Raw genomic sequence first — 26667 nt, 5'->3', positions numbered from 1 at the left:
TGCTGCACACATTTTTTGGTACCCTTCCCCCAGATCTGTCCCTAGACACAATCATGGCTAGGTTTTTGCTCTGACATGCACTGTCAACAGTGGGACCTTATATAGACAGGTGTGTGCCTTTCCAAATCATGTCCAATTAATTTAATATACCACAGCTGGACTCCAATCAAGTTATAGAAACGTCTCAAGGATGATCAATAGAAACAGGATGCACCTGAGCTCAATTTTGAGTGTCATGGCAAAGGATCAGAATACTTATGTAAATAAGGTATTTCTGTTTTTTAAATCTTAAAACATGTTAAAAACGTGTTTTTGCTTTATCATTATGAGGTATGTGTGCAGATTGGTGAGTACATTTAAAAAAAAATCTATTTTAGAATAAGGCTGTAATGTAACAAAATTTGGAAAAAGTCAAAGGGTCTGAATACAGCACTTTTTGAATGCACTGTATTTACAATAAATAAAATATGGCATAATATTACATTTCATAACACTTTTCACAAGACATTAAGTGTGTGCCCTCAGGCCAATACTTTACTACCACATATCTGCAATAGAAAATCCATGTGTACATGTGTAGAGTTGCGTGTGTTAGCCTGTGTATGTGTGTCTGTGTATTTCTCATAAGGTGTATTTTTATCAGTATTTTTCATCTTGCATCAGTTACCTGATGTGGAATATAGTTCCACGAGGTAGTTCTCAGACTGGGATGGTTCCCTTTCATTCCCTGGCCCCTGTAAGTCTATCTATTGACCCTAAGGGTTCTCCATTGTAGCGTTAACACAGTGTCGTCTTTAATCTCCTGGATCAAAGATCGGTCAATACAAATCATCTTAGCATTTGATGTTAAGGGGAAAGTGTTTTTTGGTTTGGCACTAATTGGGACACAACATATCTGTCCAATGGAATATGTCCATGTTCAATCCTAAACAGCTTACAGTATATGAAAAACTGGATTCAATTAGTTTATTGATACATTTTGGATTTATAAACTTTCAAGGTAGTTATTGTATAAATGTGTGTTTTGTGGAATCTCCAATGAAGCTGGTTTGATATCTAGGTAATGGGTAAATCAAGCAAATGTAATTGTGTAGGGTTTTTATGTAATTTGATAGAGCTCCAAGACCCATAACATTTTTAAATATACTTCTGATAAATGGTGGTCAGAACAAAACAGAACAAAACAGCTGCGCCCAAGTCGCGCAGCGGTCAAAGGCACTGCATCTCAGTGCAAGCGGCGTCACTACAGTCCCTGGTTTGATTCCAGGCTGTATCACATCCGTCTGTGATTGGGAATCCCATAGGTTGGCACACAATTGGCCCAGCGTCGCCAGGGTAGGCCTTCATTGTAAATAAGATTTTGTTCTTAACTGACTTGCCTGGTTAAGTAAATAAAAATACGTCAGAACAGTAGCTGAACTATCATTACGTTGGGATCAGTATGGGAGAGTGCATTCCTTAATCCCGCCATCTCTCATACGTCTGAAATGTTCAAGAATAAAGCACAGTCTCCAGCCATCTTTCAATTCATGCTCGACTGATAAATGATCTCAGAATTGAATGACTCCACTTCAAGCCTAAGGTTGCCTGTGTGAAAATAGCTCACGTACCTTGACGTTTGTTGAAAGTACATTTTGATGAAGTCGAACCCAGTGTGAGGTCTTTTGACAAAAGTTCTGATCCACACCACTGTGTGGTGAATGTACTAGCAGCCTAACCTTTTGGCTAGGTGGCTATGGATCATTCACAGTGCTTAATTCATGTCAGCGGCCGCAGCTTGGAAATGTAGTCCATCCATAAACAAAAATGACTATAAAACAAGTAATGATGAACATTGCTTAAGTGCATCATATTTCTGGCAGTATTAGAATTGAGGTTGAACCTCACCATGACTTTAGGATCATATTCTACTACACACTAAATAAGTGAAGTTGACATTGCTATAGGTTATTGGGAATTGAGGTGAAACAATGGTGTAAGTATTGAGCAGAGGAGGCTGGTGGTAGGAGCTATAGGAGGATTGTAATGGCTGGAATGGAATAAATGGAACGGTATCAAACACATTAAACATCTTTCCATCAGCCTCCTCTGGCCTTGAGATATATTTTTGAAGACATTTCATGGTGTCTCAAGATACTCATTGAAATAGTGCTATGTCTTGAGAATACAGTGATCGTAAAATGACTTAAGATGCTGCCATTTCAAGACGTCTTAAGATGTCTTCACATTTTTCACAAATGTCTTATGTAAGCTGGGCATGTAAGCAGATCTGATCCACTCAATGTCTCGTCAACATTTGACATTTTAATACAAGCCGTTTATAATAGGCATTTATGGTTTCCCAAAATGGTGTGGTCACCGCCGTGTCATGAAAGATCAATTATACATTTGAATATTTTTTGCAGACCATGACAGGAGCAATTAGGGTTAACTGCCTTGCTCAAGGGCACATCGGCAGATTTCTCACCTAATCGGCTCGGGGATTCAAACCAGCAACCTTTTGGTCACCAGCCCAATGCTTTTAACCGTTAGGCTACCTGCTGCATACCATGATTAACATATGCCTTTGGAGAGGACTGTATTACATTGTCCTATTCTCATCTCTAGTGGTAAGGAATGTTACTGCAATCACTGCCATGTTGTGAAATTCCCACCCCTGCAAGACACTGCAAACAAATCTGTTGTGACCTCTGTTAATATTGGCAAAGACACATTTCTTTCCTCCTAAAATGCAGTGGATTCTGAGGTCACGGTCATTTTGCCCATATCCCCATTAGCAGATCATGTTTGTGTCCACATCCCACTGTACATTGAGGCTGAGGCCTCTCTCTCAGTTATATCAATAGATTGCTATATGTGGGTCAAAGTGGAAGCTTTTGAATGGAGGATGATAGGAATACTTCCCAGTGTGATCAAAATGAAAGGTATTTACAAAGCCAAAGAAACCCACCTCTCAGATGCCTAACCAGAGCCAACTGCTCTTCCATGGAAATAAGTGTTAACGTGGCTACACCTGCTCCAGCACTTTTGTGCCTCCTTACAAAGGAGCATCTGGAGGGACGTATTGGACTCAGATTCAATTAACTTGTCTGATAATAAGCGAAAAAGTGAGGTAGTTAGCTATTCAAGTCTGAGGTCCAAAGGTATGATTGAAGTTAGTCTCGATTCAACCCAGCATGAAAAGAAGAGCTAAGTAAACAAATAGAATGCTCTCTAAATATTCCCTGTCCAAGTCCAATCCACTTTCTTATGGAATCAACCCCCATATTTTCTGGGGTTGCGAAATAACGTACAAAGGCAACAATGATTAAGCAGTGTCCAAGGGATCAGCACTGAGATGGGCATGCATTGTGGCCGTCTGATGAATTGAATAAGTCTGCGAGCTATATCGTAAATGGACGAAGGACAAACCTGAGCTTGCATCGCAGGACCTGATGTAGGGGAAAATCTAATAGGGAATGTGTTCGAGTGGAGAAAGGCTGAAGGGGGTATTGTTAACAACTTCTAGCAGCAATCAAATACAGTATCATATGTGATTTGTTTAAGTCAATGTCAACAAAGCTCACAACAGTCACTTTTTTTTTTGTATAAACATAACATCTTTGATGATATTTGGCATACTCTCAATAGTTGGACATGTGTAAGTGGTACGTGTTAGACAGAAAGCAGTTGCAGGCAGTTTGGTGACGAATGGGTTTTATCTGTGTTGCTGAATGACACAGTGTCAGATGCTGTCTGGAACCATGTTTCACTTCAGTGCACATTTCACAATCCTTCCGCTTCTCTAGGCAGTTACAGAATATATTAGACTTGTTGTTCTGCCACTTGTCATGTTTTGAAGCCGTAGAAGTACTGTAAAATGTAGGATGATAACAGTAACCAAAATGGAAAAACAAATGTTTAAGTTGAGGGTAAGATTTTTTTCCTTTATTGTTCTAGCTATATATTCACAGTATATAAATCATGCATATTAGCAGTGTTACATGTTACATACACTATATAGACGGCATTGTTTAAACATTTAGTCCATTTTATAAAACATTCCTACATTACCCACCACTTTAGCCAATCTCAGAAACAAAGCAACTCTACTCCAGCGCACCATCAACAGAGAAAAGTAGCAGCAAGCAAAAACACCCTTAACAGCCATTCAATGGATCAGGCAATGGATGGCTGTTGTCCAAGACCATGTCTTTGGGAGGAAAACAATAGCTAATCAATTGGCCAGTGTAATGTATGAGTAACATTTTCCTCCAGCACTTGAGGGACAGTATCCACCCCAGTGGACATTGATCACTATTGGGGGTGATCTGTCAGGCTCTGTCAGAGAGGAGCCCCATTGGCTGGAGCGTTACTGAGACTGTATGGCCCAAAAGTAGAGGAATGTAGTGCTGCCTCTATACTTGGTGTCACTTTGAGTTTCCTCTTTCTGATTGAGTAAACTAAAGTCTGTAATTTCCAATATGTAAACTTATTCTATGACATTGGGTCATTTAATGCATTCAGTTGTGCAACTGACTTGGTATCCTCTTTCCCTTTTATATGCCTTACTGCTGACTAGACCGGTCGCGCGCATGCATCTCATGATTTTGTCCATCCACACCAGATGCCATCAGGACACGCAGGTTGAAATATCAAAATGAACTCTGAACCAGCTATATTAACTTGGGGACAGGTCGAAATGCATTAAACATTCATGGCAATTTAGCTAGCTAGCTTGCTGATACTAGCTAATGTGTCCTGGGATATAAACATTGGGCTGCCCTCTACTCCAACAATTAATCCACAGACAAAAGGGTAGACCAAGTTTGTTTCTAGTAATCTCTCCTCCTTCTCTCCTCCTCCTCCTCCTTCTTCTTCTTCTTTGGACTTTATATGGTGGTTGGCAACCAACTTTAAGATGCATTACCACCACCAACTGGACTGGAGTGTGGACCTCAGTTCATCTTTCAATCACCCACCTGGTATATGCTCCTAAAACCAATGACGAGATGGGAGAGCTGGGACTTCCAGCGCATCAAGTTTCACAAATAGAACCAAGTTCTATTTTAGCGCCTGGCTACGCAGACGCTCGCAAGCAGTTTGGATGCAATGATTGAATATCATGTATGTGTACATTTATTTTTCCAACACTCGTGCACATAACATGAGCGGTGTGGTCAGCATGTTACCTACTAATTTCCTTGAAGGCTTTTGAATTAGAAACAGATTAGGACAAATGCACAATTCCTCCACTGTTTGATTTTCAACCTCATAGAAAATATATTTATTCAAAATCGCAACCATTCATTACACATTTCCACGCTAAGTATTTACATGCATTCTCCCTGCGTTGGAGTAATGGTACTGTATATCTAAACAATGTACCACTATTACACTTTTAATGGGGGGGGATGGGCTGCTTGTTCTGTATAAAGCTGTTTGTTCAAACTAAAGTCTCTCCATCCCCTTAAGAACCATTAAATGTTGTGAGCCTGTGATCTTGACATCTGTTCCTCTCTAGCAATCTGTTCCAGTGAAAAACATCTTAAAATAGGCTGCAACCACCAAGCAGTATGGCAAGATGGGGGTCACAAACAGTCATTTATCAAATAAAGGATCAATTGTTTTCAGATCTTTCCAATGGAATATTATACAGTAGGTTTTTTGGTGATACCAGTGTTCTTTGTTTCTTCACCACACAAGATGTACTGTCTGTATTTTACATGTATTTCTTCAGTTTCAGTATGTGGTTCTAAATAGGATTTGAACATTATAGACAAATGAAAAGTATATTATAGTAGTACAGTATAATATAGTTAAGAGTGCAATACAATCTGTTATTACGTGACTTTGTTTAGTAATACAAAGTGAAAGGAGTTGGAGATTGTTCTAATGTGACTTGCATTTTGGGCACTTTCTGCCCTCTAGTGGTATTCTAACTTTGTAAGGCACGGATGGACGGGCGGTGGGATGGATGGGCAGAAGAGTTTCTGTTATCTGTCAAACTGTAAGTTCACCAGGATAGAATTGGAAAATGTAATTTGTTATCTTAAGGTAAAGACTAGCAGAAAAGTTAATTGTATGCATGTTGTGTCTGTAACTGTGTTTAGTTGGGAAAGAAATCACTGTCACATATGAAGATTCGATGAACAAACATTTAGATGCATCCCAAAGATGTACTAATGTATAATAATAACTGATAATGTATCATTATAGTCTTCATTGTAAGTGCAATACTGTATGTAAGAAGACATTGTAATCAAGTGAATAATTAAACACAGCAAACCTCTCAATATTAAAACACGGTCAACTTGGATTCAGTTCAAATCATCTTGAAAATCCTACCATTTGATAAGATGGCTTGGGAAAGTCAATAAAAGTTTTGTTCTTGACAAAACGTTAACTAAATGAAACACCAGGAAGAGTATGTGAATATTCTTAGCACCACTTACACTGATTCTCTGCTATGATTTCCTCTGCCTCAGAAACAGGGGAGATAGGGAGAGTGAGCGTTCGCCAAATGCCCTGTCAAAGGTCAGCTCTAGATTTTTTTCCAAATATCTTTCAAAATACCTCGTGGCATTGCAAATATTTTCTACTACTGCCTGGTACCTTGGGGAAGGATGACCCCCCCCCCCCACACACACACACACAAACTCGGAGCAATGTTCTACCAGTCCGTCCAGAAAAACACTGCTTTGGGTTATTCATCGATTGGCTATTCAAATTCCAACATATGCTGCTCTGCTTCCACTGCTCAGCATTCTGAGAAATTGTCAATTTCCTAGCTCTTCCTCAAGGCTTCCTGCCTAGCTCAGGAGTCACTTGCACACCATTTAAATGAGAGAAAAAATTTGGTAGAAATGTAAACAGATTCAATGTCGTGTGTCAGCCGCTCTGCTCTCTATAAACGCCAAGACTGTGTGTCACTACGTACAATACTCCCTATATTCAGTGATGCCACAAAGATTATTTTGTTAAAGAGTGCATGCTGTTTCTTGAAGCATATCAAAGTAATTGTTTTAAAAATGCTTGTTTGCATAATATACAGTACCAGTCAAGTTTGGACACCTACTCATTCAAGGGTTTTTCTTTGTAGAATAATAGTGAAGACATCAAAACGATGAAATAACACATATGGAATCATGTAGTAATCAAAACGGTGTTAAACAAATCAAAATATACTGCTCAAAAAAATAAAGGCAACACTTAAACAACACATCCTAGATGAATGAAAGAAATAATCTTATTAAATACTTTTCTTTACATAGTTGAATGTGCTGACAATAAAATCACAAAAATAATCAATGGAAATCCAATTTATCAACCCATGGAGGTCTGGATTTGGAGTCACACTCAAAGTGGAAAACCACACTACAGGCTGATCCAACTTTGATGTAATGTCCTTAAAACAAGTCAAAATGAGGCTCAGTAGTGTGTGTGGCCTCCGCGTGCCTGTATGACCTCCCTACAACGCCTGGGCATGCTCCTGATGAGGTGGCGGATGGTCTCCTGAGGGATCTCCTCCCAGACCTGGACTAAAGCATCCGCCAACTCCTGGACAGTCTGTGATGCAACGTGGCGTTGGTGGATGGAGCGGGACATGATGTCCCAGATGTGCTCAATTGGATTCAGGTCTGGGGAACAGGCGGGCCAGTCCATAGCATCAATGCCTTCCTCTTGCAGGAACTGCTGACACACTCCAGCCACATGAGGTCTAGCATTGTCTTGCATTAGGAGGAACCCAGGGCCAACCGCACCAGCATATGGTCTTACAAGGGGTCTGAGGATCTCATCTCAGTACCTAATGGCAGTCAGGCTACCTCTGGCGAGCACATGGAGGGCTGTGCAGCCCCCCAAAGAAATGCCACCCCACACCATGACTGACCCACCGCCAAACCGGTCATGCTGGAGGATGTTGCAGGCAGCAGAATGTTCTCCACGGCGTCTCCAGACTCTGTCACGTCTGTCACATGTGCTCACTGTGAACCTGCTTTCATCTGTGAAGAGCACAGGGCGCCAGTGGCGAATTTGCCAATCTTGGTGTTCTCTGGCAAATACCAAACGTCCTTGGGCTGTAAGCACAACCCCCACCTGTGGACGTCGGGCCCTCATACCACCCTCATGGAGTCTGTTTCTGACCGTTTGAGCAGACACATGCACATTTGGAGGTCATTTTGCAGGGCTCTGGCAGTGCTCCTCCTGCTCCTCCTTGCACAAAGGCGGAGGTAGCGGTCCTGCTGCTGGGTTGTTGCCCTCCTACGGCCCCCTCCACGTCTCCTGATGTACTGGCCTGTCTCCTGGTAGCGCCTCCATGCTCTGGACACTACGCTGACAGACACAGCAAACCTTGATGTGCCATCCTGGATGAGCTGCACTACCTGAGCCACTTGTATGGGTTGTAGACTCCGTCTCATGCTACCACTAGAGTGAAAGCACCGCCAGCATTCAAAAGTGACCAAAACATCAGCCAGGAAGCATAGGAACTGAGAAGTGGTCTATGGTCCCCACCTGCAGAACCACTCCTTTATTGGGGGTGTCTTGCTAATTGCCTATAATTTCCACCTGTTGTCTATTCCATTTGCACAACAGCATGTGAAATGTATTGTCAATCAGTGTTGCTTCCTAAGTGGACAGTTTGATTTCACAGAAGTGTGATTGACTTGGAGTTACATTGTGTTGTTTAAGTGTTCCCTTTATTTTTTTGAGCAGTGTATATTTGAGATGAGATTCTTCAAAGCAGCCAGCCTTTGCCTTGATGACAGCTTTGCACACTCTTGGCATTCTCTCAACCAGCTTCACCTGGAATGCTTTTACAATAGTCTTTAAGGAGTTCCCACGTATGCTGAGCACTTGTTGGCTGCTTTTCCTTCACTCTTTCTTTGCAGCAATTCAACAATGAAGGCCTGATTCATGCAGTCTCCTCTGAGCAGTTGATGTTGTCTGTTACTTGAACTCTGTAAAGTATTTATTTGGGCTGCAATTTCTGAGGCTGGTAACTCAAATGAACTTATCCTCTGCAGCAGAGGTAACTCTGGGTCATTCTTTCTTGTGGCGGTCCTCATGAGAGCCAGTTTCATCATAGCGCTTGATGGTTTTTGCGACTGCACGTGAAGAAACTTTCCAAGTTCTTGAAATGTTCCAGATTGACTGACCTTCATGTCTTAATGTAATGATGGACTGCCATTTCTCTTTGCTTATTGGAGCTGTTCTTGCCGTAATATGGACTTGGTCTTTTAACAAATATGGCCATCTTCTGTATACCACCCCTACCTTGTCACAACACAACTGATTGGCTCAAACGCTTTAAGAAGGAAATAAATTCTACAAATGAACTTTTAACAAGGCACACCTGTTAATTGAAATGCATTCCAGGTGACTACCTCATGAAGCTGGTTGAGAGAATGCCAAGTGTGTGCAAAGCTGTCATCAAGGCAAGGGGTGGTTACTTTGAAGAATCTTAAACAAATCAAAATATATTTTATATTTAACACTTTTTTTTGGTTACTACATGATTCCATATGTGTTATTTCATAGTTCTGATGTCTTCACTATTATTCTACAATGTAGAAAATAGTAAGAATAAAGAAAAACCCTGGAATGAGTAGGCGTGTCCAAACTTTTGACTGGTACTGTATGTGATAATATATAACTTTTTGTTCTTCACACTGAAAATTAATACAAATTTGAGTTAACTGAATATTAAACATTGATACTAGATAAAATGAGATTTCTGTACAACTTGTTTAATGTGCATTATTGATGTATTCCTTTTACAGCATGTCTAATTTATCACTTTGTAGTTGAATATGAACTATGTAATATGTTTCTTAGGCCTATTCTGCTGTAGAAAAATCTAAACTTTGCTATGGCTTTCAAGTTTTGTGCTCTTTTATACCTGTAAAAATCAAAATGTTTTTTTTTCTGCGAGACCCCCCTCCTGTTTTTCCCCCTGTTATTTTCCCTTTCTTATCCATCCTTTTGATCACCTAAAACATCAGTCCATCTCCTCTATAAGCTGTCTCCCTGCTGTCTGTCCACAGCTCTTTCTCTCTGCCTCCCAGTGTGCCCACCTCCCCGCTGGGCCACGGCCTGCTTGCCAAACTCAAGTGTTTCTGTGAGGAGTGAGAAGGTTTTACATGCAGTACTGCCTTAATGTTGCTCAGTCGGTGGTCAGCCAGTCAGCCACACAGGGAGCTCCTGCACTGTTAGTCAGCCCAGGCTCGAGCTCCTGGGGCTTCGCTCTCTCTTTTATTCTCTTATTCCCCCCCCTCTCTCTGTATCGCCTTCCCTCTTTCTCTCTCCACCACAGAGCACCTATCCAGCCCAGCTCAGACAACAGGCAGGGGTACAAGGATAGCCAATAACCCTCGGAATCAGCTCTGTTATCATCATTGATTAATTGTGTGATCTTACTTGGAGCCCTATACATATTTGCAATATCCTCTTCTTTGCTGTAATTGCACAGGTATTATTTACACGTCAGTTTGTATCACACAAACACTTGGCTTGCTGTGATTTCTTTATCTCCTTCGAGCAATGTAAAGGTATGCTTTTCAACCGGGGATGGGGGGGGGGGGGCGGCGGCGGCATCTCGCCAGGCTGCCTCAGAGCAGAGCCACTCTTCACATGTTAATTTCTCAAGGTCAGAAATCACTCTATAACGCTGCTGCTTTGAATGTGTTCCGAGAAGACAATCACAACTGTACTGCTGGTGTGGAAAACAACACTATGGTTTGTTATGACAAAGACACTGCCACTGGTTTACAAAGTTTGAGGAGGCTATACTAAGCTAAACAACTAAAGACAACCGCCTGAACCTAGTGAGTAAACCTTCACATCAGAGACAAAGGCTCACGGTATCATCGGTCGTATTTCTAATGTATCGCTTAGAACAATACGTTTGATGTACAATGCTAACCAAGAGTGTTGAACGTCTTACATTATATTTGTATTTTAGCATTCATTACCTAGATGGATAAAGAATATAGTAGCGTGGTGTAGAAACTGAATAGTCCAGGTATAATTGAGCTACTTTAGATTGTAATACGGGAAGGACATGCGTAGAATTGAAGTAGAACCTGTTCCCTTATGTATTTAAAAATAGGGCTTTAGAAAAAGCTACATTACATATGTTTTATGAGTTAATGACTCTCCTGTGACTCCACAGAGAATTACTCCCAGTAATTGATTATTAAAACTTGAAATTGCAAACCACATCCATTATTTGACGACTGAATGTGCTATCCTTGTAATTAACAAACCTGGATACTTGGCGTTCTCCAGTACCAAGACCTCTGGAAAAAAAAAATATATGTGGGGTGAGCAGGCAGACTAGGAAGCCAACATTGAAACTGTGCAATTAGCCGTGACACAATATATCAGAAAAATATGAGGTGAAAACCACCTTTAGAAAAAGTCTAGTAAAATGAGATAAATTAAGCATAAAAGACATGCAAATATAGCTGTCCATTATTCATCTTACCACCAAACTAGACCTTTTTAAATACATATAATGTATCTTTATTCAGTTATGTCCTTACTTTAGGTGAAAGTGCAATAATTTTATATATATTTTTAAAGATTGATACAAGCACAAAATCCAACCTTTACCTCAGTACTGGCAGGTAGCCTAGTGCTTAAGTGTTAAGCCAGTAACCGCAAGGTTGCTGGGTTGAATCCCTGAGCTGACTTGGTGAAAAATCTGTCAATGTACCCTAGTTGCTCTGGATAAGTGTCTACAAAATATCACATACTCTCATTATCAATGTGCTTGAACTCTGCATTTACAACCCACCGTCTTAATATATTTATTTGTTGAGCTAAAGCTATTTGTTTTCTACACCTGTTGTTCAACTCAGTGTATAATAGCGACTACATCTCCAGATATGATTGGCATTTGACAGAAGAAATCAGCTGCTTAATCAGGATGCTCATTAATAATGTATCTGTGTGTGTGTGTGTATCACTAGGTGGATGGAAATACTCTGCAAAAACGTGTTGCAATGAGGAAATGGCCGTGGATTCGTTTAGTGGGTAAAAGCATTTGAGAAGAAAAAAAAAAGATATGTTCTGAGGTATGGCGTTGTGGTAATGCGTTCTAATACAATACATCCTGCTGCAATGCAAACAATAGATACACCTTACCTCAATCCAGGGCTCTATTCAGTCTGTAAAGCTGAAATATTACATTCTTCAGCTTTAAAGACAACGTTCCTGTTAAGAGCCCTATTTGATTTTATATTGAATATTATTTCTTACACACGTCTACTATAGTACTATAAAAACACAATATTTTTTTTTGCTGTTTAGAAAGTACAACGACAAAAGGCAAAACAGGCTGAAAAAACAAAAGGACAGTGATATTCAGATTTTGCCCATTTACCTTAGTGACTGTGCTGTTCCTTAGGGGCCACAGTGGCATCAGCAGTAGAGCTGCCCTGCTGGGGGAGCCAGCTTCCTGCTGACACATTGTTGGGTCATGGACAGTACAGATACAGTACCGCACATCCACTCCCCTTACAGTCCAAACCTACCCTCACATAGCCTCAATACAGGCCCGGTTGCTGCTCTCCTTCTGGTCAGGGACAGTAGAGAAGAGGAGTTGTTCTTGTTTTCATGTGGGCCCAGACAGTGAGCCCTAGTCTGCCTGGGAGGAGAAGTTATCCACAGGCTGTTTGGGCTGTTGTCTAGCTGGATGAATTCATTAAGGGAAGCAGAGTTCCCCCCCAGCTGCCATCTCTCCCTAATCTCTAGCCCTGCAGCCAGACATGGATCAATGGCAGGAATACATCCCAGAGCAGCATTTAGCTGAAGACCTTGGAAGCAGGGGTGCATTTAAGACTTCACTGTGCACATCTCAACCCTGGACATAAGCACATTTTCAAAGTGAGACATTGAAATAGCTGTGGTCAGGAAGTGGCGGGGTGATTTGTTTCTCTCACTAGAGACTGTTGTGTTACTCGTTGTGTGCAAGAAGCGCCTCAAGTCAAAACGCTCAGCCGTCTGACTGCAATATACAGAATGCAAATCCATGTATCAAGTAAATTACTGATTAGCCTATTCAAATAGTGGCAATTGCAGGTCTATGCAAGACACAGAGATCCATGGACTTCAATGGAGGGATCTCATCACACCCACCAGTAAAGGTGAGGAGATTAAGAGAAGCCATTTATTGCCATCTAGTGGTTATAACATGTACCACCGTGGCGCCGATGACTAGGCCAGGTTTCTGACTTTGTGGCCGTGGTAACTAGCGACGACCGTAAATGGGTGACTGTTGATGACAGATGCAGAGAAATAGTGAACACAGAGAAAGCTTCATAGAAGACAAATTATATGTACATTGTCATTTCAGATAATGTAGACACTGGGCTATTTAGGTCTGTATAAAACACAGGAGGGTGCTGAGGGGATAATGGCTTATAATAATGGCCGGAATAGAGCAAATGGAATGACATCAAACACCTGGAAACCATGTGTTTGATGTATTTGATACAATTCCACTCCAGTTACTAACACAAGCCCGCTCTCCCCAATTAAGGTGCCACCACCCTCCTGTGGTATAGAATGAAAGCAGCTAACTGTTCTTAAATAGAAACTGCCCCTAAAAAAAAAAACTTCTCATTTAGAGAGCAGCCTATGTGGCTTTGAATAGGAGTCAGAAACATGTATTTTACTGTCAATATTGACTACGTTTAAATAATGTAATTTTGTTCAAAATTTAAGGTTGGGTTTGTTTCAAACCTGCCCACATACCCACAGCTGGCAGCACACAAGTAATCATCAATTCGGATTGCAGCTGCATACGACCCGATCCTAATACTTGTGGTAAATTTGGGTTGACTTATGGGGGCTAGTTCGGGACCATCGGAAAAATACACAATGTAGCCTGGGACAATATGTTAAAATTCCAATAACACCAAATTTCAATGACTATAAAACCTCAAACCAACTATAGATTTTAGAAATTCATATAGAAATATTGAAAGAATTTAATGAGAACTGAAAAGTGTACAAAATGAACATTGTGTAATTTATTGGCCGGTCACTAACTAGCCCCAGCGCTAGGCTATCCAAAGTCAAACCAACTTTTAAATGTATTTAAAACATTTTTTTTTTACCTTTATTTAACTAGGCAAGTCAGTTAAGAACAAATTCTTATTTTCAATGACGGCCTAGGAACAGTGGGTTAACTACCGTGTTCAAGGGCAGAACGACAGATTTTTACCTTGTCAGCTCGGGGATTCAATCTTGCAACCTTTCGGTTACTAGTCCAACGCTCTAACCACTAGGCTACCTGCCACCCCACTTTGCCACGGTCGGTTGCACACCAGCCGGCTGAAGCTAATTGGCTAACTGTTCCCAACTGTGAACACACACACACACCCACATAAATCCACACCCCGAAATCAACTCGCGTTTGAATTCCGTCATGGTCACTAGCATTTCTTAATGAACCAAATCTAAAACAAGGCTAAATCAAAAAGTGGAGTTGCCCTTTAACAGTCTGTGCAACCCCCCAGCTAGCACATGTTTTTTTATTGTGGCATGGCTTCAGTGAGATTCAAACCTATGATCTTCTGCTCTTTATCCATGGAATTAGTCCACCAATTAGTCCACCAGGATGGCGCTACCATACCATGCTTTTTTACAAAGCAGTTCATTTTAGTCTATTCAAACAGACCCTATTTTAAAGGAAACAAGCACTCTTTATAATCAGGTGTGGCCAATTAGTGGACACGGCCAACACACTTAACAATAGAGTTTTTTTTAATGCTGAGAACAGAATGTATGTTTTTAAATAACATTCTTAGAACGTTTTCTTAATGTTCTGGGAACATGACTAAATAGAACCACAAGGAAACCTGCAGAAAACGTTATGCTGAAGTACTTGAATTCCCACAGAAGAAAGTTGTTTCATTCTCTAAACAATTTGAGAACAAAACTAAATTGAACCATGAGGAAACCTGCAGAAGGCATTATGCTGAAGTACTGACATTTGCACAGAATGTTGTTTAACATTCTCTGAACGTTCTGAGAACATTACTTTAAATAGAACCATGAGAAAACCTGTAGGAAACGTAATGGAAAGGTTGTTGCAAAATAACCATAGGACAACCACACAATCCCCAAGCTCTAAGAAATAATGTATATGGTTCTCAGAACATTATGTGCTAACTGGGTCATTAGTATCAGACGTGTGTTACCAGTGTTTCACCTACTACAGTGCAATTAACAGGTTATCTATAGCAATATAAATGTAATGCAGTATTCATACCCCTAGACCTATTCCACATTTTGTAACAGCCTAAATTCAAAACGGTTTACATAGATTTTTTTTCTTCTCTCCCTCACCCATCTAAACACAATACCCCATAATGACTAAGTGAAAACATGTTTTTAGAAATGTTTGCTAATGTATTGAAAATGAAATACAGAAATATCCCACCCGAGTCAATAGATGTAGAAACACCTTTGGTAGCGATTACAGCGGTGGGTCCCACTCAAATGTATATTTTTTATTCAGTACATAGGAATTTTAACGACAAAAGTTACTTGTATGTGCACTACGCCATCATGCACCGAATTTGATGAAAGTCAATTTGATGAAAACGCATGGGAAAATGCAGACATGGTTTTTATGCAGATTTGAGAATATTCATTTGCCAATTGGATGGAAACCTAACTACTGTGTGTTTGTTTACCTTGTGGCTTGCTCTCAATACATAATTATAAAACTGAAATCATACAGTGCAAATAGACATTGATTTTGTTTCCTTTATAAAACATTGCAGTCCATGACATCATTACTGTTTAAACGCACTGTTCTTTATGTTAAAAGAAATGTGTGAAATGCATTGTTAACATGTCTTGCTTGTCACTTGTATCAAAGTAAGTTACACCTTGTTTTATCATATTGTACTGGTGAAACCTGTCTGTACAAATTGCTGCATGATTACAGTACCATTTCCAAAATGAAGCAACAAAACAGTACGGGGTGTAAGTCTTGGTTCTTCACATCAAAATTCAACCACTTCAGGTGCTGCACATGCTTTACCTGAATCTTCAAGAAAAAAGACTAGAAAACATTCATTTTAATGTACAACAATTCGGATTTTGATCAATAAAAATCACAATATTATACTGTCTTTCTATCTTAGACTGCGGTTTGAATCTCAAAATCAGTCAAATATCTCTTCTGCTGGTCTTGCGATAACAAAAAGGGAGCAGCCTACCGTTTATTGATTCAAATGCAATCAGTACATTTCCAATAAATGTACAGTGCAGGCTAGTAAAGCATGTTGTTGTGCATGCTCTCCCTACAGCGGTCAATGTCCAGCTTAAACAACATGCAACCACTTTGAATTCTCCTCGGTTACTCATACCTCTAAAAATAGAAAAGAAACAATTGTTTTTTTTTTATAGAAATATACCGGAATCCCTTGAGATTTGATAAAAAAAACAGCTTCGCTTACCCAGGAGATGACCAAGGCCAGAGGACCCCTGTAGCCTACCAGAGGAGGCTAGTGGGAGGAGCTATAGGAGGACGGGCTCATTGTAACGGCTGGAATGCAATAAATGGAACGGTATCAAACTTATGGAAACCACATGTTCACCCCCCGTAATCCATTCCAGCAATTACAATTGAGCCCTTCCTCCTATAGCTCTTCCCACCAGCCTCCTCTAGAGTCGACATTTCCCATCATGCCTTGTCTCGTCTGATAGCAGTGATCCCCTTCTACTGACAAATTACCAGGTTCAGCTTAACTGTGCCGATAATGCACATTGATGGCTATACCACACTGGTCTCATTCTACTCTCGAGGTGTGAACACACACTGTCAAATATCAGCTTGCGTTCTACGGTTTCAACCGTTGGCTACAGTAGATGTTCATTCCCATAGAGAGTAGTAAAGTGAGCCGACACACAATGCAAACATGACCCACATTGTATACAGTATATTAACGGAAGTTTAGACTCGACACACGAGTCCCTGTGGTGGTTGTGATTCGTCACCACACCTGGGCTAACATACAGGGCCAACCAATGGGCTCGCAATAGAGCCCTCTCAGTCACATTAACTCTACAGTAGATTCACTTTTTTTTTCCAACGCCAGATTTCTCAACACCTACGGTCATGTATGACACAATGTCGTCATATATTTTATCATAACACCCATATAATATTTTAGTGAAAAAAACGTAAGTCATTAAAAAAGACGGTTTTCTCCAAGAGAATGGATTCTAGAAGGTGATAAGTGGTTTCAGTTTGCTTATGTCTGGAGGTGTTCTCAAGGAGGGATGCGTGGGTGGTTGCTTCTCCAGAGGGATATTCGCTGTGATTTAAAGGTGCTTCTGTATGAATGGGGCCCTTGGAGACCCCTTCCCCCTCAGAGGGTGATCCTGGCACAGTGGTGTTTTAGTTTGCAGGGCAGCACGCCCCGGTTGAGCTGGTAGAACTCCACTAGCTGGATCAGATCAGCGAAGCGCGTGTGACCGTCGTCTAGGCTGTAGAACAATTCCCCCTCTTCATCCACCTGACACACACACACACACACACACACACACACACTTGAACAAGATGTTGTCTAAAAGAGTAGAGAATATACCAAGACAAAAGGTTATACTCACCGGTAAGATCTGAAAGTGTTTGATTCTCTGTGTGTGACACAGTGACAGTACAAATGTATTGGGGTTGCTTTGGCTGTCCCTTAGAAGAAATACTCTGAAAACAAAGACAAGTCTCTCAGTTTCGTCAGGAATAACTTTTTTTTTTTTTTTACACATTTCTGTCTGGGGAAAAAAGAAAGTAAATGACTCTACGATAAAATCCATATGTAAACACTCTAGCTTGCAGCGTCAAAAAAACGCATAGAAAAGTGCCTGATGTTACTCACCCATCAATCAGACCCTGTTGAGTGATTAAGCGGTGTGCCTCGTCTCTGGACAGTTTGCTGTGGAACCAGGGCTGGGCCATATGGAGAGCTGCAAAACACACAGGACAACCATGGTGATGTTCATTAGGCACCAAACGGAAGGAAACATACAGAAACAGTGAGTGACTAGCTGAACTTGTCCAATAAGAAACGCTCGTTTCAGTTATCCGTTGCAAAATAATACATTTGGTGGGTGCTTATATTGGTTCTATTTCATACACGTACAAGTGTGTATTAATATGCATATGTGAAATGGAAATGTTTTTGGGGGGATATGCCAACTCTCCTTGAGACACCTTTGTAGAGTGGGGTCAGGGCCCGGCTCTGCCAATATCTACGGCAACCCTGGAGCAATCAGGGTTAAGCGCCTTGCTCAAGGGCACAGACAGACTTTTCACCTTGTCGACTCGGGGATACTAGCCACCTTTCGGATAGCAGCCAAAACGCTCTAACCGCTAGGCTACCTGCCGCCAAAATCGTATTGCTAAGGTGTGCACTAATGAATACGACCCATGTGTCAAAGGGAGGGAGAGGACAGGACACTGGTGGCTGAGTCATTAAGCACAGTGTATCTGGTCAGGACAGTCATGTGGCTGTGTCGATGGAAGTTGCTGCTTGGATGTTGAACGTGGCCTTCTACTAACCCATGTTTGACATGGGACCCTGAGAGGTGGACGGGCTTCCATGGGAGCTCAGACGGTGGCAGCTTTTCCTCTAAAGGGAGAGAGAGAGAAGAGCAGTTCAAGTGTCACATGCTAGGACTATTTTCACATGGCTGCACCATCATTTCATACCTTACACGCGCTGAGTAGAGAGACATGACGTCAGAGAGAGAACCAATGGCCTACCCTCCACGAGAGACCCTCCTCCACGGCTACGGACAGCGCCTCCGATGGGTTCTCGATCACCCGGCTCTTGTGTCCTGAGAAGTCCATGGCCACCAAGGAGTTCTCGGAGATACTTCTCTGGAAATATACATCGTGTTTGAGGTAGTATACATTATTATGAGTATACGGTGTAACAGGGTTTAAACGTTTGAAAAAATGATACAGATAATGAGTGAAAAGTTATAGGAGAAGCACATTCATGCTTTCGTGTGTGGTATTGTGCTGCCATCTAGTGTCAGAAGTTTGACAGTATAATTTCTAAATGATTCCGAGCAGAATGTGCTCCAGTCACTGGGGATTAGAGGGGATGGGAATAGAATGACACATGGGCACATAGAATTGATTATGGTTCCTTAAGCTGTCATAGTCACTGGTTCTAAATAAATCACACACAAAAGAAAATACTTATCAGGATTAGTGAGAAGCCTTTAAAATTGCCATGGTTTGCCCCTCTATCAGCCCTAACCTCGGGATCCTTAAGGGCAGTCGTCACAAAGTGACTACTGTTTACTCTAAGGATAGAAACATTCCAATCCTTCTAAGACTCTCCGCCCCGGTCCTGGGTCTATTCAGGCGATGCAAAGATCATTCTGGGGCTCCCAGGCATCATTGTGCAAACAAACTGATTGCTCCTTTCCTTGGATTGGTTTTATTGTGATTTGATCCTTTGTCCGTAGTCAAACGGCACGCCATGCTCTAGGCTGTAACAGCTGTATGCCGGGGTAAAGGAGATTCAGCAGCAACATGACTGTACCCTAACTTAATATCCTCCGCAAGCCTGTTCCCAAAGGGTCAGTCCCTAATGGTACCCTATTCCCTATATAGTGCACTACTTTTCACCAGGGACCATGGGGTATCCCATAGGGCCCTGGTCAAAAGAAGTACACCATTTGAGATGCATCCTAGCCCCTCCCTGTGCAGCGCTGAGCCCAGGGTCCCAGCCCCATGCAGCGCTGAGCTCAGGGTCCCAGCCCCATGCAGCGCTGAGCTCAGGGTCCCAGCCCCATGCAGCGCTGAGCTCAGGGTCCCAGCCCCATGCAGCGCTGAGCTCAGGGTCCCAGCCCCATGCCTGGCCACTCTTTGCGTTCTTCTGACAGCAAAGCAGGGGTGATGAGTTAGTAAGTCTGAGAGCAGCTGATCTACGGTTATTTTTAGAGCAGACAGGCTGGAACATGTTCCAGTGCCCAAAATAGAACAGGTGTTTACTCATACAGAATACTCGTATTTGAGGGGGGAATACGCATTTCAGAATATTCTGGAAAATCAATCCAGGATGAATACTAACTATGTGTCCTGTGTCATGTGCTGTTAAACAGTGTATCAGCACATTGTATCTACACATCACTTACCATAGGTGTTTTTTGTTTCTGGTGTGGTTGAATGAAGTTTTGGTACAGCTGCATCCCATACTGCAACACAAAACATGAGCACGTTTCAAAAAGGCAAGCCTTTAGATGTGTAGACACTAGACAGAGTTTGGATGTGATAAAGGGGGGGGGGGGGGGCAGCGTGGTGACTGTACCTTAAAGAGGCGCATGGCAGTGACCCAGCAGGTTCTGGTTTGCTCGTCATCTGCACACAACAGCTTAAGGTCCCGTGGAGAGCCACGCTTAGTAGACTGGAGGATCATCATGAAGAGAAAGCATGAGTTTACCAAACATAACTTGGAACTGACTTGCCTTTCTTAATTGCCCCTGATGGGATAAATAAAAAGGTTAGAATGCCTTGAATAAGTTAACATGTTAAAACCTTTACAGAAAACACCAAATATAGGTTTATAGGACAGAGAAAGTAATAAGTACCTTGACACAGAAGCCATAGTCAGTAGGCGCTCCGTGCATCTTTCTCGCTGATAGTAACGTGTAGACGTCGCCGTCACTGAACTCGGCGATGAACTGGAGATGTCTTGGTTCCTGTGAACAGAAAACAAGACATGTCTCAAATCTCCACGTGCCTTTCAGTGTCCCCTTTACGGAACACCCCCCCCCCCCCCACCCGACGATGCGCCATTGCAACGAGGGGTTGGTTCTTGCATTCCACTGTAGAGTAGACTCAAGTTCCATTACAAATCTAACTATGCGAGGGATCAGGGTAGAAATGTGAACAATGCAGGGCTGCCCAGTGTGGAGACAGATGCTAAGCAAATAAAGACGGCAATGTCATACTTCTTGGCCATTATGTACACAGACGTACCTCTGTGTGAGCTTAGTGGGCCAGTCAACGTAAGGAAAAGATAGCAGTTAAGGCATGTGGTATAATGCCAGTCTGTAGTACGTTGGTCACCGTGACAATAGTAAAGAGGGAGTAGCTTGGAGTTTTTGTCTGCATCACAAATGGCACCCTACTCCCTTTACAGCAAACTACGTTTGACAAGAGCCCTATGAGTCCAAGAGCACTGGACAGGGAATAGGGCGCCATTTGGGACAAAGATTCCCATCGACCTGGTCCATTGTGATCACGGGATAAAAAGAGTGTTGTTTTTGCTGCAGACTCCTTAAAATGGAGAGGTGGGACGAGGTTGGAACACTTCGAAGTAGTCAAGCAAATAATACCGCCCTATCCATTACACTGTAGGTGTGGCTAGTGTTTGACATAGGACCAAATATGTGACAAAGTGATAAGAGCTCTATTTATACAATAAGAACACTGTCAGGGAGCCAAGGCAAAAGAGATTTACCAAGCAGACAAGCACAAAGTAAACCATTGTTCAAACTCGGTGGGACTGCGACACAACATTCTCACTTCTGTGGCACAGTGTAAAGAGCGGGTAGCTATAGTTGTCTGTGTTTGTGTTGACTGATTGACTGGCAATGTGTAGGGCCAAAACCAATTTACACATCATAAATCCCTTCATATCAAGCTAAAAGAATGAAGTCAGATCTTACTTCTCTAATTGCGTCACCTATATTTGAGATAGAAAACCGAGGTCTTTTTGTGTTTTAGTGTCTTCTGTTTTTGGGAGAGGGAGAAGTGGTTGGCTTGGCACAGCGCTGGGTAGGCCTAAGCCTCACCTGTCATCGGTGGGTGTTGAGGGCTCAGTCCCTGGCAGTGGCATGCCAGCTGAGCTAAGGGAAATCTAGCTCAACCAGTTACACAAAGTAGCCAGGAGACAAGAGCTAGCTAGTCCCCTACTGTACACCACACCACTCTGGCACATTGACACAGACTTATCAAATGGTCCCATAGAGCAGCCAGCAAAAACAAAGTTCAATTATCTCCTTAAATCTATTTGCTTTTTGCAAAAACACACTTTTTGCTTTTTAACATACATCATTATGTTGGGAAGGAAATCTATTCCATTCATATCGTAATGAATTCATGTTATATTGAAATCTGGAAAACTTGACAGATACTGAGGAAACATTTCTTGAATGCACACTAATTTATCAGTGATATTGACTGACCTTTGATGTCCCCTTGTTGGAGAAGTAGAGACCTGACCTCCTCAAGACAAAGTAGAACTTCTTCCAAGACTTCCTGCCTTGTTCTTTGGCATGGAGGTGCCCATGGATCTCTGGACAAGTGCTCGAGTTGAGAAAAGTCTGTTGGACAGAAAACAGTCCGGAAATACTTTAGCAGCACCACTGAAGGGCTGTTTCCTGGACACAGACTAAGCCTGGTCTTGGACTTGCAAGCAAACTCACTGAAGAATCTCCTTTGAAAGGGCTTGTTAGTCCAGGACTTGGCTTAATCCGTGTCCAGGAAACTGGCCCCAACTCTGTCCCTTTTAAAGTGAAGATACTGTACATGTAGAATGTAGCTTGATGGATACCTGTATTAGCTGAGAATGGTTCATCATCCCGTTGGTTTCACTTGATATGGACACCATGTGATCTGGGAAAAAATCCTATCAACATGAAAACAACATCAGTGATAACACCCCACGTGCTCTTTATATCAACTAATACCTACTGGTCCAGCAGAGTGCATTAAGATAACAGGCGGGATAATGTTTAACCTGTTAGGGCTAGGGGGCAGTATTTACACGGCCGGATAAAAAACGTACCCGATTTAATCTGGTTACTACTCCTGCCCAGTAACTAGAATATGCATATAATTATTGGCTTTGGATAGAAAACACCCTAAAGTTTCTAAAACTGTTTGAATGGTGTCTGAGTATAACAGAACTCATATGGCAGGCAAAAACCTGAGAAGATTCCATACAGGAAGTGACCTGTCTGACAAGTTCTTGTTCATCTTGGCTCTTTTTATTGAAGACTGAGGATCTTTGCTGTAACGTGACACTTCCTACGGCTCCCATAGGCTCTCAGAACCCGGGAAAAAGCTGAATGATATCGAGGCAGCCCCAGGCTGAAACACATTATCGCGTTTGGAAAGTGGCCGATCAGAGGGCCATTAGACTAAGGCTCGTGCACGAGGGGATCCCATACTTTTACATTCTCTCTCGTTGAATGTAAACAGGCTTTGCCGGTCGGAAAATTATCGCTTTTTTACGAGAAAAATGGCATAAAAATTGATTTTATACAGCGGTTGACATGCTTCGAAGTACGGTAATGGAATATTTAGAAATTTTTTGTCACGAAATGCGCCGTGCTCATAACCCTTATTTACCATTTCGGATAGTGTCTTGAACGCACGAACAAAACGCCGCTGTTTGGATATAACAATGGATTATTTGGGACCAAACCAACATTTGTTATTGAAGTAGAAGTCCTGGGAGTGCATTCTGACGAAGAACACCAAAGGTATTCAAACTTTTCTAATAGTAAATCGGAGTTTGGTGAAGGCTAAACTTGCTGGGTGTCTAAATAGCTAGCCCTGTGATGCCGGGCTATCTACTTAGAATATTGCAAAATGTGCTTTCACCAAAAAGCTATTTTAAAATCGGACATATCGAGTGCATAGAGGAGTTCTGTATCTATAATTATTAAAATAATTGTTATGCTTTTTGTGAACGTTTATCGTGAGTAATTTAGTAAATTCACCAGAAGTTTGTGGGGGGTATGCTAGTTCTGAATGTCACATGCTAATGTAAAAAGCTGGTTTTTGATATAAATATGAACTTGATTGAACAAAACATGCATGTATTGTATAACATAATGTCCTAGGTGTGTCATCTGATGAAGATCATCAAAGGTTAGTGCTGCATTTAGCTGTCTTCTGGGTTTTTGTGACATTATATGCTAGCTTGAAAAATGGGTGTCTGATTATTTCTGGCTGGGTACTCTGCTGACATAATCTAATGTTTTGCTTTCGTTGTAAAGCCTTCTTGAAATCGGACAGTATGGTTAGATTAACGAGAGTCTTGTCTTTAAAATGCTGTAAAATAGTCATGTTTGAGAAATTGAAGTAATAGCATTTCTAAGGTATTTGAATAACGCGCCACAGGATTCCACTGGCTGTTACGTAGGTGGGACGATTTGGTGCCACCTACCCTAGAGAGGTTAAATGAGTACACCATTTTCTTTGCTAATATCACACCCTCATCTTACCAGCGGTTTATTGAAGAATTCATATTTGGCATAGTTCTTCCGGAAATATAAGCGACTGTCTGTGTCCATGGCCCAACCGGACAGCACCTCCATAACAGATTCATGGTCTTCTATGATTCGTTCTGGTGGATACAGGAGAAAGAAATGGCAAATGTAGAGACCACAAAAAGACAAAAGAAATGGACAGAGAGGAAAGTGAGAAAGGTCAAGTTAGTCAAACCTACAGCATCCGACCATGTTCCTTGTCACAATACTATAATGAATCATCAAGGTTCAAAGAAAGGTTATCCTCTCAAACATACAGTTGTGATCATATGTAACAGCTGCCCAGTGAACACAGCAAGACTGGTCTCGGCACCAGTGTAACAGATGTGATCGTTCTTCGTAACTCTTGCATTGTGTTTTTAAAGAAAGGACTGTCCAGCCGGCAATCCTAGTTGATTGGTGTTTATTCGCTTGAATGTCAATATCAGACTGGGTATTTTTTTTTAAATCAAACGTAAATTGCAAAAATAGTACTAAATACAATAAATGTAAGTTCCTGACGATAGACATAAGGAAGCGCATCAGATGTGTAGGACAAGAGTATGTCGATGGCTGTAGATTCGTGATTAGCCTGTTAGCATGGAAATAACTGAATTAGCAGGGGCTAATGTGACCATTACATTTAGAGCATGGAAGCTAACTCGCTCTTACAGCAATAACACACAAAAGCATATCCAGGAAGCCGCCAACATCAGGACATGTACATAGTGAACTCGTACACATTGTACATTTAAGCAATAAGGCTTGAGGGGGTGTGGTATATGGCCAATATACCACGGCTAAGGGCTGTTCTCCTGGACACAGCCCTTAGCCGTGGTATGTTGGCCATATCACACAACCCTCCGAAGTGCCTTATTGCTATTATAAACTGGTTACCAACATAATTAGAGCAGTTAAAATAAATGTTTTGTAGTACCTGTGGTATATGGTCTGATATACAATGGCTGTCAGCCAAATCAGCATTCAGGACTCAAACCACCCAGTTTCTAAATTAAAATACAGTATTTCAGAACGTGGCCTACTGCTTGCATGTCAATAACAGACAGAGGAATGTACGTTCACAATCTCCCCCTATGTGCAAGCGTAGCCAATGACTTGACCTTTGATTGACATCTGACTTAAACCAACCAATTAGAATACATGAACATTAAAATACACATTTCTGCAGTGGCAAGTGGAAACATAATTAACCACGTTACATTCTCCTCTGCTGAATTCCACTTGCACACTATAAACAAAATGAGGAATGTAATACCTTGCAATGTCACCAAATATTCCAGTCTATAGACTATTCTCTAAAGGGAATTAGGGGAACTAGTTAAATAAAGGTCAAATTAAAAATAAATTAGGCAAACATGCAGGTTACATGTTAAGTACACTCAGTGACAAATGGTTACCTCATAGAAAGAAAAGAATAACCTGGGTCTACTGGACCTCTAACCCATTAACCCCGTAGGGCCATCCTGAAAGCAATACTTTTTGGGAGGGACCTTAAGACCTAGAATTAATCTAAAAGCTAACCTAGAGTCCCATCCTATACCCACACAGGTACTCTAATGAACTCATTATGAAACACCCTCAGTGTCTGCATAGTCTCTATGAGGCTCACTGGTGGTTTCCTCATTTGAACCAGCTCCAGACTTGACAGGCCTAACAGCTATCATTACAGTCATCCTGTTCAACTACAACCACCATAGGGGGGGGGGGGGGGGGGGGGGGTGTCACTGTCCACAGGTCAAGGGTCACCTACCAGTGGCACATCTTTCTGCATGTCCGGGATCTCCTCTTCCGTGGTCAGTGCTGATACCCACCCATGTCCATGTCTGGTATGTCATTCATGGATGAGGCCTCCGTCTCCTTACTCTGATCCTCACTGTCTCCTGTATCAGGTGTCTTCAAGGCAGCGTCAGGACTGTTGAAATCAGAGTGGGCTAGCATGACCTGATCGAGGAGGGTTTGTTTAACTGACTGAAGGCCTGTTTGCACTCTTCTGTCCAGTGAGATTTCCATGTATTTTTCGCTTCTTCTTGCCTTTCCCATGGCATGGGGTCTTTGTCCCAGCACTTCCATCCAAGTTCTGGCCGAGGCCTTGTGGGAGACGGTAATACTCATATATGCCAAAAGGGGAAGTAAAGGCTGTGAACTTCTTGTCGTCTACATGTATCTCAAAATTGTAGTAGCCCGAGGTCAAATCCATAGTGAAGGCATTGATACCCAGGGCCAACGCTTGGTGAGGCAGAGAGTGAGCATCGTGGATGGTGCGAGCATTAAGCCATCGGAAGACTGCACAGTCTCAGGAACCGGACTTCTTCCAGAACACCACGAGTAGGGGGGCGTACTCACAGCGGGACTTCTCGACTA

The 26667-nt window shown here is 41.9% G+C and overlaps 1 protein-coding gene across 6 annotated transcripts in view; it reads right to left on the bottom strand.

Annotated features, from left to right (window-relative positions):
- Positions 1–15482: 15482 nt before the first annotated feature.
- Positions 15483–26667, bottom strand: part of LOC115156060 (growth factor receptor-bound protein 14) — a 60448-nt gene continuing 49263 nt past the window's right edge. For 5 of the 6 annotated variants that reach the window (XM_029703286.1, XM_029703285.1, XM_029703284.1 and 2 more), the window contains 11 exons: positions 24262–24383; positions 22581–22655; positions 22213–22350; positions 20611–20721; positions 20331–20426; positions 20158–20217; positions 18770–18886; positions 18566–18635; positions 17883–17970; positions 17617–17710; positions 15483–17522 (listed from right to left, as the gene is read on the bottom strand). In XM_029703286.1, coding sequence (XP_029559146.1) covers positions 17376–17522; positions 17617–17710; positions 17883–17970; positions 18566–18635; positions 18770–18886; positions 20158–20217; positions 20331–20426; positions 20611–20721; positions 22213–22350; positions 22581–22655; positions 24262–24383 — 1118 coding nt within the window. In that variant the 3' untranslated portion in view covers positions 15483–17375. Of the gene's footprint in view, positions 17523–17616; positions 17711–17882; positions 17971–18565; positions 18636–18715; positions 18887–20157; positions 20218–20330; positions 20427–20610; positions 20722–22212; positions 22351–22580; positions 22656–24261; positions 24384–26667 lie in introns of those variants that run through there. The other variant, XM_029703289.1, reaches the window with a different exon arrangement.

Source organism: Salmo trutta, chromosome 20 (assembly GCF_901001165.1).
Source record: "Salmo trutta chromosome 20, fSalTru1.1, whole genome shotgun sequence".
NCBI classification, from domain to species: Eukaryota; Metazoa; Chordata; class Actinopteri; order Salmoniformes; family Salmonidae; genus Salmo; species Salmo trutta.
This window is presented reverse-complemented; position numbering and strand designations above follow the sequence as displayed.